The sequence below is a fragment of the Festucalex cinctus genome, chromosome 1 (genome assembly GCF_051991245.1).
Source record: "Festucalex cinctus isolate MCC-2025b chromosome 1, RoL_Fcin_1.0, whole genome shotgun sequence".
NCBI classification, from domain to species: domain Eukaryota; kingdom Metazoa; phylum Chordata; class Actinopteri; order Syngnathiformes; family Syngnathidae; genus Festucalex; species Festucalex cinctus.
This window is the reverse complement of record NC_135411.1, coordinates 21,812,651-21,830,473: the sequence shown is the minus strand read 5'-3', so window position 1 is coordinate 21,830,473 and position 17,823 is coordinate 21,812,651. Positions and strand designations below refer to the sequence as shown.

The following is a 17,823-nucleotide window of genomic DNA, read 5'->3' as shown; positions in this document are numbered from 1 at the left end:
ACGTGACTAAAACATACATAAAAGTATTTTTATTTTTCCCTAATCTGACCTGACCTGGTCCAACTGTCAGTTTTAGAGCTGAAATGTTTGCCCACCCCAACCCCCCAATTGTTTACCGGTAGGTAAGGCTGGATGGGAAAAGTAACGCACAATGGACTTGTACAGACCAGGACCACAAGAGCAGGTTTTAGTGGTATAAAAAAATGAGACCAACATAAAGCATTGCAAAGCTTCTTCCACCATTATAATCTGTTAACCTTGCTCTTGCAAAATGAATTCTTCCGGGATTTGTGAGTTCACAAACTCCGGAAATTACATCTTGTACCGCTCCCGCAGATAACTTCCGTTCCCGGACCAATCACAGAGTGACATTGTGTTTGGGGGCGGGATATGCAACTGTGACGAAACCAGGAAGCCAGCGCCGACACCGGAGCTAAAAAACAAACCTTACATGGACGAATGGACGCTGCAATTAATTCTGTTCTTGCAGAATGACTCACCGTTTCCTTGTTGAATGTTGAACAGCGAGGGGCGCTTTGTCCATTTCTAGCTGGTAAGATGTTCGTGCTTTTCCCTCCTTCGACTGGAACGGAGATGACATTTTGAAAGTTTCGCCCGTGGCCGTGATTGGTTAAAACAAATGTGTAGAATGTCGCATTGTCCAATCAGCTCGAATTATTGTACAGAATGTCCCGCCTTTTCCCGACGAAATTACTGTGGAGCGGTACATCCATCTGGCTATTGCCAGGTTAGTCACCTGTACAACCCAATTGAAAAACAAATAAGTCTTATTGAGATGGGGAGGAAAAATAACCAGCTACCAGTAAGCTGAAATGTGCACAGTCTATAATTGGAGATGTGGTTGTGTTAGCAATTAATTTGTCACATTCAAACTTGTGTTCAATGAGAGTCAGTACACACCTTACATCATATAAAGTGCCATTTGTTAACCATAAATAAAGTTCAGACGTTCAAGTAGGCTTTTCTGGAAATGTTTGCGGTTGTATCTTAGAACACAAGCTGCTTCCCCATAACATCATTCCCCATCATTCAGGTGAAGGGTGCAAAAGAGGTTTCAAGGCAGAGTAGATATACCGTGGAACACAATGAAGACCGTTATCATCAAGTGGAGAAAACCTGCCACAATAGTGATATCACCAAAAACTGGATGCCTTTTCAAAGCCTGCAAAGAGGCAGACAACAAACAACATTGAAGGAGCTGCAGGAATTTAGTACACATAACAACAATCTGTCATCTTCTTCTTGTGTCTGGGGCTATGGAGTAGGGTGGCAAGACGAAAGACACCCCCCCCCCCCCCACACACACACACACACACACACACACTTGAAATCTCCTAGAAGCATGTGGGAAAATGTGTTCTGGTCTGATGAAAGAAACTAAGGATGAAATTTTTGGCCTTAATTCCAAAGAATATGTTTGGCGTAAGCACTTCCCATCATAAAACAAACAAACAAACAAAAACACCATACCTTCCGAATACCAATACATAATGGGCCAATATTGCCAAATCAACGTGTGCCATACTGATAGACCCCATCGCAAAAAGTGTTGTTTTTGTGTTTTACTGGTATCAGGTCACATTAAGTGAAAAACAAATTGAAATGGTTTATCTTGGTCTCATTAATTTACATCACAAAAACCTGGCATTTGAGCAGGGATGTGTAGACTTGTTTATATGCATTGTATTTAGACATGTATGGAAAAAAGTAATTCATAAGGAAAGGAAGAAATGCAGTAATACTGATGGAAGTCAATGCTACAAGTGAAAAGAACTGCAGTGCCAGTAAAGAGTATTGCCAGTAGCAATTTGATTGTAAGCGGTGTTGTTTTGACCGCAACGACGTATTGACGATGTTGTAACTCACAGGCGCCTCGTGCACCTAAAAAGGCACAAAGGTCGGCCACTTATCGTCTGTTTGTGTCCGTAAACAAAATGTTGTCGCCGGCGCCCCTAAGAAGTCTGAGAATGCCAGAGGATAATCGGCTCTCACTTGTTGGCCATTTTAAACTTTTTGTTTGGTCTCTCTAGCGCTCTTGGTAAAGGAATGTGACATTAGAAGCCCCTGATAACTTTTTGTTTTGTTTTAAACAAATCAATGAACCAATGTGCTTTTCTACCGTGGATGTGATTCCAAATTGTGGGACATTATCCCCCTTGACTTAATTGGTCCCCATATCATTATTTATTTAATTTAAATAATTTATCGTTGTTTATCTATCTCTGGCAGTAACATATAGTGACAGGCAGAAAATGAAATGTCGCTTCTCTAGATGGTAGAAGGTAAAATTCATCTCTTTTTTTTTTTTTTTTATACATCCATCCATTAAACGAACCGCTTATGTATGTTTTATTCATTTGTTGGTCTATATCAGGGCTCAACAATGCCTGTCCTCGAGGTCCGGAATCCTGCAGGTTTTAAATGTTTCCGCCCACTAGCACATCTGATTCATATAATCAGCTCATCAGCATACCTGATAAGGATCCTGATCTTTAGTATCAGGTATGTTGGTTGGCGGAAAAATCTAAAACCTGCAGGACTCCGGACCTCAAGGACCGGAATTGGTGAACCCTGGTGTATATATTAAGTAGGGATCTAACAATAATGGCAATATCGTGATATCACGATATGAAAAGCAGCACATATGTTAAAAAAGTTAGGTTGATTTCCATTTGTGCAGTTCTAGCACACTCTGGTGGCTTATTTTTTTTTAAATGCAGTTTAATTTTGTCAAGGCATGTTTTGGCCCTTTTATGTTTAAAATCCACGTTCATCGTCAGATGTAGGAGAGTATAATATGCTTGGGAACAGAGTCAATATGTGGAGGAACTCAATCTGTGCATGCATTAGCAAGTGCCTCAATAAGTGTTATTAGAGATTGTATGTGGTTTATATGCTTTTATGTACAAAATCACATTGTTTTTTTTGTTTTTTTTAGTATAAGCTCTTTTTTTTTTTTTTTTTTTTACAATATTGTGACCTTTTTTTAATCCTCCACCTCCCCACAGTACTGTGATAATTATCGTATCATGACCTTCATATTGTGATAATACTGTATCGTGATGTTTGAATATCGTTACATCCCTAATGTTAATTAACAAGTGCAGTCCATGTTTAAGTGACATGTACAAAATGGTAAAGCCACAGATTTGTTTGCATTATTGTTAACACACACAAAAACCCAAATATGATCTTATTTGAGTTTTTAAAATCCCGAATAAGACCACTAGGTTACCCCTTTCAGAACCCAAATTCTTGTTCATATAAACGGCATTCGGAAATCGGAATACTTCATTTGAATGGGGCATAATTGATTTGCATTGTGCACATGCTCTATTCTTTGTCTTTGTCTTTTCTTCACGTATTTGTATTTGCAAGGAATCTTGATCTAAACAAGGCTAAGCAAGCCTCGCTTGAATACATTGATTTCTCCGCTGCATTTTCACGTTATTTTCTCTCTCTATGGCGACAATACCACAGTTTGTATAAATACATACATATATACATGTATATACTATTAAGTCTGTCCTTCTGGCGCGCAATCCACCGGAAATTTCTCAAGCAGAGGTAAACATGACGACGTAGCAAAGAACCACACTTTCGGAGCAAGGCAGAAACCGTCTACTATATTCACCGTGGTGTGACATAAATATGTTTTTTTATTGAACGTAGAAAGCTAAATGTGGAAATGACGTTGTCTGTGTGTTGTGCTTCCGAGTGGAGTATTCCACATAACCATGGGAGTAACTTTGTGACCGCCACTTATCTTGAATTTTCAGAAACCAGAATTCTGACCTGAACCCAAATATTAACTGCATGTAAACGCAGTCAGTGAAATGTAGCTAGGCCTGTTGGGCACACTGTAAATGCCAGCTGCAGTTACAAGCATGTTGTTAAATTAACACCTTGTTGACAGCATCATCAAACCCCAACATTATTCTACTTGCACAATTCTCAAAGCTAGACAGTGTCATTTGCAGTCATGCAATGTGACTTTACAGCCATTTGTTGCGAGCTGACGAAAACCCCCCACATACTTTTAGCAATCAATGTCGATTATCACCTTAAACAGAAGCGGTACATTGCCGTATCCTTAGTGTGCTTTCACACAGCTGCTACAGCTTGACCCTTGAGATAAATTACGTTATTGAACATTCTTGTCAGCGTAAATTGACATTTGCTTTCAACACAAAATGGGTACGGGCAGTAGTGGGTCTCAGGTGAACCTCACTCATCACGTTTTTGACCCCAGCTCAGAGTGAGAAATGACATCAAACCGACTCAAGCGGGAATTTCTGCAACAGGAATCAAAAGGAGTTGGATGGCCAGTGAAGGAGGGCCTCTTCAGAAGCCCGTTTGACCAGTGGCTGAGTCTCTTGTCAGGTACTTGTTAAGCGAGGACGTTTTTATTCAACAGCACAGGGAATTAAATGCATTTTTGAAAATTAGAGAGTACCTCCTCAAAGTTGCCTCCCTTTTGAGAATTCCATTTTCTGGGTTGTAAACACTCACTCATGGTTTATGCCGACTTGAGGCTAATTCCCCAAAATTAACATGCAAACGGCAGCCAGCACGTAGCACAAGAAGCTAGCACTGCGCAAGCTGTAGCAGTCTATTTTAAATTGATTGGCAGTTCTTTTAAAATCACAATGCAAACATCAGCAAAACAAGAATGGCAAGGCAAGTTTATTTGTATAGCACATTTCATACACAAGGCAACTCAATGTGCTTTACACAAGGAAAGACGACACATAAGCACCAACAAACAGTAGTTAGCATTCAGAGGAAAAAATAAATAAAAATAGGTTACAAAATTTACTAAAAAATAAATAAATAACAAAAAAAACATACAATAACAAACTTAAAACATTATTCAAAAAACTTTAAAACATTTAGCATCAGGAAGTTTAAAATAATAATAATAATAATAAAAAAACAAAAAAACAAAAACTAAAGCTGTTTAAAAGTCCCTAATCAAAGGTATGAGAAAAAAGCAAAGTTTTCAACCTGGATTTAAAAGCATTTACACTCGGGGCTGACTTCACTTTGGTAATGGTATTTCATTTGCTATAAGCAAAGGTCGTGGTTGTGGTGATGGAGCCAATTATTTTTTGTGAAAAAGATCATTATTTTATTTTAAGGCCATAGTTCTCAGCCCTAAGTCAAATGATGTATGACACTGGTCAGGTACTGATGATCCTTATCAAAGTAATGTCATTGGGAACCGGGAAGTAGGATGTTACCAAACCAGCGAAGCAAAGCATTGGCTGCTCTTCTTTCCAAGCCTCAGTGAAGATGATTACATCACATGTTGTTGTTGTAACTATCTCGCTGACTTGTACGGAACGCAAGGAGAACAGTAAAACCTTGAAAAGGGAAGTGTCGCAATCACTCCACTCCCGCTTTATTGGGGCCTCTCAGGGGAGCCCCCCCATGCACAACACCAGCCTAACAACGTGTTACCCCGCCAGCATTCCACCTCCCTTGGTGGGATCGGAATAGCTCGCCTGCAGCTGTAAATAAAGGAATGGCGAGTTGTGCGCGGATATGTGCGACACCGACGAGTTCCTACTTGAGTACGTTTAAATTTAGCCGAGTCTTGTGACCTGCTTTGCTTTGTACTTTTGGCCTACGCTCAAGCTGGGCCCCTGCTAATGGCTCATTGATGATTCCCAGCAGCACCGCCAAGAACTTTGCTTTGCGATCTGGCCTCTGTATGGAGATCTCGGCCCGTCGCCATAGCAACATTTTGTGAGTGCACCTCTGTCGTGCAGGGGAACATCCTAAAAGTGGAAAAATTCAGGCTTTTGCTAACAAATCCTTTTAAATTGATTATCGCATCGATTATTCTGTCACTCTGATATCCCATTTGACTGTGTGTCTGCAAAAAAATGTCCCGAGTGGTGCAAATATGATTTTGAAATTAATATTTCTAGTTTTTGAGCTAGAACTGTTTGTGTGTTAAAAAAATAAAATAAAATAAAAAAAATTGGGGTCGACTTGGCTGAATTATACAAGTGTATAAGTGTGTACAGTTTATCAACTTTTTTAAATTCATTTTTATTTTTATTTTTTTTATAAGCAATATCACATGAGAGGGATTGATGTACTCACCAACCTTTTTGTAACTGATTCACTTTCTGCCTTGGTTATTGTTTTGTTGTTTGTTTTCAATTAAAAACATATGTTTGCGAATGTCTTATTTTGATTAAACACAAAAGACTACAGAAATCAGAATTACTGTTGAGAGGCTGAAATGATCAATATTTAACTATACAACATTATTGCATTATGTCAACGGGTGAGTGGTTGCTTTATTTTAGTTTTATCATACAGTGGTTAATCTTTCACACTTGTATGACAGTTAAAATGGATTTGTTGCCCGCTCGTGTACGAGTTCTCTGTTTTGCTAAAGGCGGGTCACGTTGCCACAACCTGCAACGCAGCCATTTTGTGCCTTTGGCGCACGTCCTTTTAGATTTACGAGCCCTGGCAAAAGTTACGACTAAATGTTTGCACATGGACGAGCTGAGTCTTTCTCCAAAATTCCCCACTTGCACATTTGGGCCTCCGTTTTCCCGTTTCCAGCGAGCTTAGCTATCAATGGCTTAGATTGGCCATTGCTAAAAATACTATCCCAGCTGAAAGTGAACACTGATAGGAGCGTCGACTAGGACTCAGTCGCCTACTGTGCAGGGTCACTCAGTGCATGCTTTACGAGCAGCGGCGTCCCCTCCTATTGTACGTTTGCCATTCACTCCTGAGCTCTTTGTGGCTCTGAACACTTGTTGCACTCAGTTTGCTGGTCTGATTTTTTTTTTTCCACGCTTTCAATTTCCTCAGTTTCAAGTCACGTACTTGTTGCTCCGGAATGGAATAAAAAGGTTTATAGTCCTCTGTATGAAGAACCTGTACAATCATTTTGTCCCCAAAATATTTTATTTTTGTAAGATTAAAATGGATGGATGTAAATAAATATGTCACACACTGAGGCTATTCTGGAAAGAATAAGATTAGTCATATCTTTGTAGAAACAGCCCATTTTCCGAGGATACAGTAATTTAAGAATTACTAATTTAATTTTGATTTTTAATTTTAATGTTAGTGTTTTCAGAAGAATATTGTTATTATTGTTGTTGTATTGTTGTGGAAAAAGTCAAAATTTTATGACAATTAAGTTGTATAGTTTTAAAGATGCAATCGTACAAGAATAGTCATTTTTAGAAAAAAAAAGAGTTGTGTTTTGTAGAAAAAAAAATTAAGCAGTATGCAAAGTAAAATGTAAATTCATATTTTTATTTTTAAAAAAGTTGGAAGGAATTAACATTTTTGCAGAATAAAGTTATAATTTTTAAACAAATATTTTCATAATGTAATCCTGTACCTTTTCTGAGAAAAAAAAGTCCATTTTACAATAGGCAGTTTTTCTGTATACACAAAGAGAAACACCTGTATCATTGGGTTTGTTTGATCGTCTTTTTATAGAAGGTATTTATTGATAAAATTGTGAGGGCTCTAGATCTGTAAAGTACTTGTATTCTTAACTATATGGTATGTACCAATACTACACCCCAGACCACTTCACCACCCACCCTGACATACAGTATTCCTACCTCCCTTCCGGGTAGTAGCTCGGTCGACTAAAATTTGATTAAAAATAAAATACAACCAGATGACTAAATTATGACTAAAACTTTAATTTTAGTTAACAGACTATATAACTAAGACTAAATTTACATTTCTTGTCAAAATTAAGACTCGTATTTCTTTTTACCCACTATATTTTGTTGGCGGTTAACATACATAGGTAACAATTGCATCCAGATTCCCAACTTGTTTACATTCAGCAGACTCTCTGTCTTCATCTAAGTATCTATGTGTTTGTCACAGTTTGTTCTTTTACGTAGTATTCGGTCTGAGACACCACATAACTGCAATGTCTTATGTTACAGGCTACATTTAAATGAAATGTGATGCAGGTCGGTTAGAAAATCATGTAGTTGGATCCTGTTATAAAATCAGTAATGATTAGTTGTTAGTCTTAAAAAGTGTTTGAGTGAAACATGACAAGAAAAGTCAGCATTTAGAGTTGGTGTCATCAACTCCTCAAATGTACATTTACTCAGTCTACAAAAAAATATTGTTGGATCCTTAATTATGGTATGACAGGTGGCGACTGGTCTTGGAATTTTGACATTCACTTGTGAAAACTGTTAAGATTCAACCTGTTGTTCTTAAAAAAAATATATAATTGAAAAGCATAAAATTTACCCTTGGAATATATAATACTTATTCCCATGACTTGACAACGTCTGTGGTAATTGTACAAACAATGTCGCCCTTCCTTTCCTCTTGGAATGTTCTTTTTAAAAAACAAAGCATTAAATGATTTACACGGTGTAAAGGCTCTTGTAGAGCTCGTTGTTTGTGCGGCGAGTTGTTCTATTATGTAAGAGGTGTCAACGGAGGTCTCGGCTAGAAAGAAGTGCACGCCTTTCGCCACCTTACGGCTGACCGGTTGACCCCGTGCACCCGGCTCACCGTTGGCTGGCTCAGTCAACAAATACACAGCCGCATGCCTCCAGCTGTACACTCGTGAACTATAAGCTGACCTTGGAATGTCCCAAATTGCACCTGCATAGCTAGTAGCAGCTGGAGAAGAAGAAGAAGTGAGATAGCCCAGGTCTATTGGAAAAAGTGTTTGTCAGATTGACTAGGCGGGCGTAGCGCGTTTACTCTCACCGGGCGATTGGCCTATCCTTGTTTCTGAGCCTTATGTAAGCTCTCTATCGGCCCATTGGTGTTATCATCTGCAAGTCTGACACCACAGGACTCCATGTAGTCTTCAGGTAGCCCCCCCCATGATGTGTCATTTGCGCTTCCAGCAGGACATTGTACAGAAAGGAAATTCTTATTACCGGTAATCTGTGATCAATTTAAAGAAACTCAAAGCCACAATTGTTCACTGTCGGTTAATGGCCTTTGAGGTGTAGTTCAGTGATTAATGGACTTCACGCGACACGTCAGTTTACGCCTCTACATTGTCCATTAATCTCTGATAATTGTACACCTCATCAGGTAGTAACATGGCATAATGGCATAGAAAGAATCACTCAACTATCGCACTTTTTTTTTTTTTTAACCAACAAGTCTGGAAAAATGTGGAATTTTGAAATCTCAAATATGTAGGAATCCTGGACGTAGACATAGCGAACGAGTGTAGACTAGAGTTGGCCGACTGTTAATTCGCTAAATTGTGCATATTTAGTGGCACAGCCAGAGTTTGTGAATTAAAGGAGAAGTGAACCGAAACATTTTGTTTACAATATGTTAATATTGCGATTGTGGAGTATGAATAAGCAGAAAATCCACCTGTTTTTATCTATCTCAGTCAGTGGGCAGCCATTTTGTCACTTGCTGTCAACTGAAAATTACATCACAGTTGCTCAGGACAATGACCAATCACGGCTCACCACTTTTATGACATTTGTCCTGTGACTTTTACAAGCTTATCTGTGATTGGTCGTTAATTGAGTCCTGAGCAAGTGTGATGCCATTTGCAGTTGACAGTAAGTGCCCCCTGAGATGGATATATTGTGAATTTTTCTGCTATATTAATCAGAATACCTTGTTTAGACTAGTGGGTTTGCATAGAACATATTATTGTAAAGAACATTTTTATGTTAACTTTCCTTTTCATGTAGAGGGATTTTTGCCTTGACATATTTTTTGTTACAAAATTATTAGAGTTATGGTTATCGGGAATTTCCCCTTTTTTTTTCTTCACCTTTTCTTTTGCCTTCGATTGTGTACCTTTTCCAGGAAATGACTCCAGAGATTATAAAGAAACACGCCAATAATTATCGGCATATCGACCAATTTGACGTCATCCAGATCAACCAGATAATGGAAAAATCCGCCGATTTAATAAGACTTGCCTCGTTGGTCCATCTGTTGTGGTTGTGGCTCAAGTTGCGCCCAACTCCTCAACCCCTCCCCTCTCCTATGGTAGTGTCGCATATTTGTGACGTCATAATGTGCGCAACCTCGTGTTCACAAGGTGACATGGCAGTCGCCAATGGGATTTCTTTACTGTGTCTCCGCAAAATATATCCCTCACAGTTTTTTGTTGCATTTTTTAAAATTTGACTGTTTTGTTATGGAAAACTCAAAATTAGTTACTGGTTGTCTTTGAAGCAGACATATCAATAAAATTCAGCTTCATGGTGTTTCAATGTATTTATACGTTAGACTTAAAGTAGGACTCGAAAGTATATTTCTATTCAAGTTAATTTTGCAAACAATTTTCAGCTTACTTATTGGTTATCAACGATGGCACCGTCTAAATTATTGGTTTATCAGTATCAGTTGAAAATGGCGTTATCGTGCATCCCTACTTCTTATTAGTATGTTATTCATAGTTTTCATTTGGAAAGAGCCTGGTAGCTATCTAGCTGGTATTCAAACCTGAATTAGACCAGTTCAATTCATTGGTGTGTCTACCCGCCCAAATACACCACTCACTCCAAACATGACTGACATCTTTTTTTCCAGATAAATAGTAGTTAACGCATGATCTTAGGCTTCTTACAAAGTCACTGAGGCGACTTTACAAATCATCTTTGGCCAGACTGAGAACCTCGCTTTCATGGCAAGGGCTCCATGGTTGACAGTGACTTTGTGCCAGAAATGCAGTTGCTAAACAAAAATGTCAACAAAGACTGTCTGCTCTTCATCACGGCCTGAGAAATAGCCACATATTTTGTAGTGAAATATCTTCTGTAATTACCAAGAGATCTATTATTTTCCCATATGTCTGACTCCTTCGAGTCAAGGCCCAAGGCATCTGTCACTTCCAGTAAGCTACTGGTTAGCAATCTTGCCTAAACAATACTATAATCCCTATTTTGAGTCTAATCAAGAAGACGGACCTTTGTGGAAAGCAAGCCTGTCCCAAAGTGGAATTATGGTCCATTTATCAACACAAAGGAGTCCCCCCTAACCTGGCAATAGCCAGATTGATAATTGTGATTCACTCAAGGGAGTTCTCCACAATATCAGTCTGCTCCACAGTGATTTGCTCAGGAAAGGTGGGACATTCTGGACAATACTTCGAGCTGATTGGATGATGTGGCATCTTGTGCCCGTTTTGACCAATCACGGCAACAGATGAAAATGTCGTCCTCGGTCTAGTTGTAGGGGGCGGGGGGGGGGGGGGGGGGGGGGGGGTCGGGGGGGGGGGAAGCACCATCATCTTTCCCAGATAAAAATGCAAGAAGTGCCGCTGTTCCACATTCAACAAGGAACCGGTGAGTAATTCTGCAAGAACAGAATTAATTGCAGGATCCATTCGTCCATGTTAGTTTAGTTTGCTTCCCACGTTATCGGCGCTTCCTGGTTTCCTTACAGCTGCATATCCCGCCTCCAAACACAACGTCGCTCTGTGATTGGACTGAAGCACTGGTGGAAATCAATGTGCTCGGTACAAGATGTATTCTCGGGAGTTTGTGAACTCACAAATACCGCGAGAATTCAGCTTGCAGAGCTTAGGTTAGTCTCCCTCTATGACGTTCCTTCGTATTCTTAAAGGGCCTGTCAGTAGGTTTGACAGTTTCTGTTAGTAAACGAACCGTTTCTGTTTGTAAACAAACAATTCAAAATGGGCGCCTACCATGGCTCAACCCACACGAGCTCAACGTTCACACCCCCTGCCTCTGCCCACCGCCCCCCTGCCTCTAATCACTCTAATCACTCTACTCGTAAACAAACAACCCGTCTGCCTACACGCCCCCCGCCGCTCCAGCCACGCCCACTCCCAACCCCTGCTCTGCGATTGGGTGGAGGGGGAAACAACGGTCTGTCCACAGACACCACCCAGAAACGTCCCGTTGTTGACAAAACAAACACAAAATGGTAAAATATAGGCTGGAGGGTAAATTAAAAAAATCACAACCATACATTAACTTGAGCCTAGAGGAGTAGACTGAGAAGGACTTAAAGTGTGTGCATCCTGTATTTAAGAAGTGCCTTTTCCAGAGTGAAACTGGCAGACAGAGCCTTTAAACTTCGTGTTCTCTTTTTGTGTCTTTCCAGTCTGTCCGAGCAAGGACATCCGCAACAATGTGACCAAACTCAATTCGCTGGCCAACTGCACGGTAATCGAAGGCCACCTGAAGATCATCCTCATGTTCGGAACCAAGCCCGAGGACTTCCGGGGCCTGGCATTCCCCAAGCTGACGGTGGTGACCGACTACCTGCTGCTGTTCCGCGTGTACGGCATGGAGAGCCTCAGCGACTTGTTCCCCAACCTGACGGTGATCCGCGGCAACAACCTGTTCTTCAACTACGCCCTGGTAGTATTCGAGATGCTGCAGCTGCGCGAGCTGGGCCTGCATAGCCTGATGAACATTACGCGGGGAGCCGTCAGGATCGAGAAGAACCCGGACCTCTGCTACCTGTCCACGCTCGACTGGTCCAAGATCCTGGACTCGGTGGAGGACAACTACATCGTGGCCAACAAGAACGACAGGGAGTGCGGGGACGTGTGCCCCGGGGCGTCCGTGGGGAAGACCACCTGCCAGACCACCACCATCAACGGACACTTCAGTGAACGCTGCTGGACGCAGAAGCACTGCCAGAGAAGTAAGTCCTTATTAGCCGCTGCGCAACTCAAACACTTTCGAATAAAACCACAGTAAGGTAAAACCACCCTTTGAAGACACTTGACAAATGAATAATGAAAAGGTGAAAGGAAGAGCTGATGGGCTCTTAGATAGGCTTGATGCTACTGCTACATTATAAGTTAGCATCCTTTTGCTCCAGCACAATACATTTATTATAACAATATTGCTTAAAAAGAAAAAAAAGGAGGAATTTGCTAGTGGGAATGGCGCAACTCAAAAATAGTATGTAAACAGATAATGTAGTAAACTGACTGTATTGTTTGACAGATATTGAGGGAAAACAAATCTGGACCAAAAAAAAAAAAAAAAAAAAGACACTAAAAAAGGGGGATTATGTAGTTGAAAATACAAGTTATTAGATTCAATTAGACAAAATTCCAAATGAGGAAAAAAATTGAAAATAGGTGCAAATACGAACTGTTATAAAAATCCATTAATATTAAAAAAAAAAAAAAAAAAAAGACTATTACAAAATAATTACATAACATTAGGTGAAAAATAAATAATATGCGACACAAATCCAAACAGACAAAAAATACACACATATTTTCCCTGGCTATATTTGAATGTCAGCTCCTGGAGGTTGATTCTTTCACCAGTGGTGATAGTAGCAGGCCTTCTGCTGCAAATTTTGTCAAGAATTGATTCTTTTTCAAGAAACATACCATCGTGTAAATTACACGGCTGAGCGATTTTGGAAAATAATCTAATTGCGATAAATTTATAGTATAATACGAAAGACTATCTACTACAATTCTAGGTTTAAACTTACTAGATAAATATTCTGATGTGTAGTTTAAGTTTTTACCATAACTTAATTCTGTGTGAGTGTATACTCTTAGTATATACTATACTGTAAATCAGAAATCAAATGAACTAAAGTATAGATTACACTTATGCAAACACATTTGTGGCTTTACCACTTCACCACATCCAAAATTTGTGTAAACATGTAGACTGAACACTGAACTCATCTACATTGATAAATAAATAAAAAATACATATTGGAAAAAACTCACCGTTCTCTAGTCAGTAACATCAAAAATGCTTAAATGTAGGAAAAGAAGATTATACCTGCTTATGATGTAACATTTAACGATTTCAAAAATGGCTGAAGAACCAACAGGCAGTAGAAAGATTTAGCTTGCAGTGATGGTAGGTGTACACCAATTAAATGGGAAGTAACATTAATTTGTCTTCACTTTCAATCATGAAATTGGAGGACACAACATATGGCCACATACAGAGAAATCTATCCACTTAACATTTGATTGCTAACACCTTCACAGGCGCTTCCATTTTCGAATCATTCGACGGAAGGATGTGTTTTGATTTGTCACCTCTCAGTAGTCGCGTGTGCGCGCAAACATCAGAGACACAAAGTCGGCCGTTTTCTTTTACATGGGCGGCATACGTCAGACAGCCGCGTCGGTTCACACGTGGCAGGTCTATTAGCACAGACACACCTAATGAGCAGAAACACTGTCACACGCTCCAACATACGATGGCAGAAACACCAAAACATACACAACACACACTTTTTTTTTTTTTTTTTTTTTTTAAACCTCGCAAGCCAAATAGATCTGTTATATACGCGGATTTTCTCGACAGGCTTTAATTACAGCACTGACGTCTCTGCCTGCTCGGAACTCCTCTGCTCTCTTCCGCTCCACTCCCAAATGTTTTTTTTTTTTCTGTTTTAAATATCCAAACTTTGTATGACATTTAAGCCATATATTGTCTTGAAATTTTGATTCGAGTCCCAATTTTACATTTACATTTTTGACTAATAATAATATGCCCAACAATGAGAAGAAGGAAGCACCAAAACAGTCTTCAGAGAGGGGAGCACAAACACAGGTGGAGAAACGTATCTGGGAGCTGTCAAAGCGCAGGCCACTGTGTTGCGTAAGGATGCAAGCAAAGGTTTCGGGACGGCACCCTCGTGCAAGATTCTTCCGAGAACTTGAACTGCGAACACTTTTCGTGTTACTGAAAAAAGGGGGCGTGGGGGCAGTGGCTAGTAAGCTGATGACAATTGATGAGCTCAATTAACTTTAACTAATTAATTGTATGCGGCTGTGCTGCCAGATTGCCTTTCCAAACTCAATTGTCTCCCTTTGATCAAATTGTTTTCACACGTTGATAAGATTGTGGTTAGTTAACTACATCTCAAACTAAGCCAATGTTCTGTATCATGTTGCTTCATCTTGTTTGGACCAAATAAAAGCCAATAAGGGTCACTGTGCAAAGCAAAAATAATTCACCATCATCTATCATGGATGATGATGAACTGCAGCTTTGGCTAAAGTTAGCTGTGTTGCAATGCTTTGGCATTGTGTCATAGACTGGAGCTTGCTAAAGTACTTTCTATTTCAGTGCAACTTCCACTGTACGAATCTGGATCTTAATGCGACGCCACACTTGGCCAGTTATCCCATCAATGGCTCTCTGATTCTGAACCACTACAAAATTGTGCATCTTATGCCCATAGTTGGACAGTAAAGCCCATATTCCACTGAGAGGCCAGGCATTTGCGAGTGTTCACGAAGGTAGTGAATGTTGATTTCTCGTCAAGGTTATTCAAGGTCGCAGACGTTTGCCAATCGTTCGCCAACGGTTTTAATGTTTCTTCTTGTCGCAAGGAAACTTTGAATATGTTCCAAAGAAAGGGAAAAAAAACATGACAAACGTTCCAGGAACCCTAACGAGAGATTAACATTCAGCAAATGTTCGCACCCTCAGTGAGATACTTAATTGAGGTTCAGAAATGCAAACAAACAAGGTGAAAAAGCCCAAATAAAAGCTGCTAGCCTGTAGAAACCCACTTACAGAATAATTTGGCTGAATTTCCGTCTTTTTAACATTGTCAAGAACATTACAGTTATTGCAGAATATTATGTAATATGAGAAATATTACAAAAGCCAGTAAAAAAAAAGCTAGACAAAAGCCAATCTTATTTGATTTGTAGCTGGAGATAGCATGAGGGCTGTGACTGCACCTTTTTGACCGTCATTATTGCTGGCTGTGCAGCGCATACGTTGTTTTTGGACACCATAATCCCCTTCTGGAGTAATATATAATATTTGTGGTGGTCATCTGTGATGTTAATCCTTGAATATCTGCCACATCAAATATACAGTTTTCACTCACTGAAAGGACAATTCACCATTTTGACTTGACATTGACGCCACCTCTGCAATCTATTGGGACAAACAGTGCACTTGTGACCCACATCTGCAAAGTTGCTGATCCAATTATTCTGGACCCGCTTTGTCGCTCAGCGGTTGTTTGGCAAATCAGACACCAGCTGCTGCCCTCCCATGTTGAGAAAATGGAGGCACTGTAAATTGCTGGACGTTAGCCAAATGTGCATATTTTTTCCTCCCCCGTGGACAATTGACTGGTTGGAGAGTGCATCAAATTTGATTCAAGCAAGATTTTCTTTGGTTCAGTAAACAAACCCATGAGATTTGCTGTCAAAATGCATTGAAGTTTCATTCCAGCAACACTTGGTCCAGACCAGATGTTGGCCAAAATGCACGGCTCTCCAGTCGTGTGCTCACTCGCCATAGTCACAGTTGAGCCTCAACCACATAATGTGACAATTTCAATTGGGAATATGGAAAACTGGTGAGATCTGCAAAAACCCTGACAGGATATGACATGAGAAAGTTTTGTGGGCTGTGCAGTAGCCTAACAGCATATGACATGTTGAAGGCCAGCCCTATATGCAAGTGCTTGGTGGGAAACTGGGGTTTAACTGCTGGGAGGAAGGCGAGCAAGATTTGCGCAATATCAGCTAGATATGCAGAAGCCTTTCAAAAAAGGTGTGAGGCTAACAAGATATATGGACGTCCAGCAAGATATATGCAGAAGCCTAGCGAGATACTGTATGTTATGGGGGCCACAGTGAGATATGCGGAAGCCCTTAGGAGTTGTTCAGACAGCCAACTAAAATAGGATTTTTTTAGCGCATCCAGATTGAAACTTGAAAGCTCTTTTGTAGTCTGAACAGACACAAAACACATCTAATCCGAATTTTGCAGGATAGATTGAAACCACATTTGTGAGGTAGTTTTATGTCCGTTATGGACAGGATGCGTCCCAGTCTGATCAACTTCAAACGCACGGATCAGAATTGACTGTCGTTGACGTCACTACGCAACACAAACCCCAATGTGCCGGACCACAAGCGCTTTCAGTATCCCATCGGATTCACCTGCCCAACTGATTCCTCACATGCTCCAGTAGTCAAACGCCTAGACGACTCCACTGCCCTGTCGGTTTCTTGCATGCACAAATAGAAACAAATTATTGCCTAGTTGTAGCCATAGACATATGGAGGTCGTATTCTGAATGTACATTTTATCATCCTCACATGCTTAACACACTTGCGAGGAACTAGTTGGTCAGTGCTACAGCAACCTGTCAGATGGGTCAATAATCTGGCCCAGTCTGAACAGTCCCAGATTGGATTTGTACACTTGCTAAAAATCAGTGTGGACAGTCATCCGTAAAAATCAGATTTGAGGAGGAAACCAAATGGAATCAGATATGCCTGCAGTCTGAGTGCAGCCTTAGAGATCTGTGGAAATCTGAAGAGATTTGTGTAAGTAAAGCAAGCTATATGGAAGCCGAATGAGATATTAGGAAGCAGATGACTAGCAGTATATGGTACATGGACGTATATCTTGCAAGACATGTGGAAGTCTCCCGAAACAAGCCTGAAGTCTAACAAGATAATATAGCAAGATATGTGGATACTAGCAAAAATAGAATATGCGGTATCAAAGAGAGTTGTGGAAGATATGCAGAAGCCTAGCGAGATATGTAGAAAACTATTGAGCCTGGCAACGTGTATACGAAACCCAAACGTGAGATATGTGCAAGTCTAGCGAAAAATATGCGGCATTAAGGCAGGATATGCTGGAACACAACGAGATACAGAAGCTTGGCAACATATACAGTACATATGAAAGTGTATATGGGGAGATATACAGAAGCATAGTAAGGTATGTGGAAGCCTTATGAGATATGTGGATGCATAGCAAGATGTGTGGAAGCATAGCATGATATGCAGAGATCCAGCAAAAAATACGGAAAGCTGGTGACATA

General features: G+C 40.2%; 1 protein-coding gene across 2 annotated transcripts in view; it reads left to right on the top strand.

The window, feature by feature from the left end:
- The window catches only part of insra (insulin receptor a), a 67,781-nt gene that overhangs the window by 2,595 nt on the left and 47,363 nt on the right, over window positions 1-17,823 (top strand). Inside the window, exons 2-3 of one of the 2 annotated variants that reach the window (XM_077523091.1) lie at window positions 4,326-4,404; window positions 12,115-12,663. In XM_077523091.1, the coding sequence (XP_077379217.1) occupies window positions 12,207-12,663 (457 nt within the window). In that variant the 5' untranslated portion in view covers window positions 4,326-4,404; window positions 12,115-12,206. The remainder of the gene's footprint in view (window positions 1-4,325; window positions 4,405-12,114; window positions 12,664-17,823) is intronic. The other variant, XM_077523090.1, reaches the window with a different exon arrangement.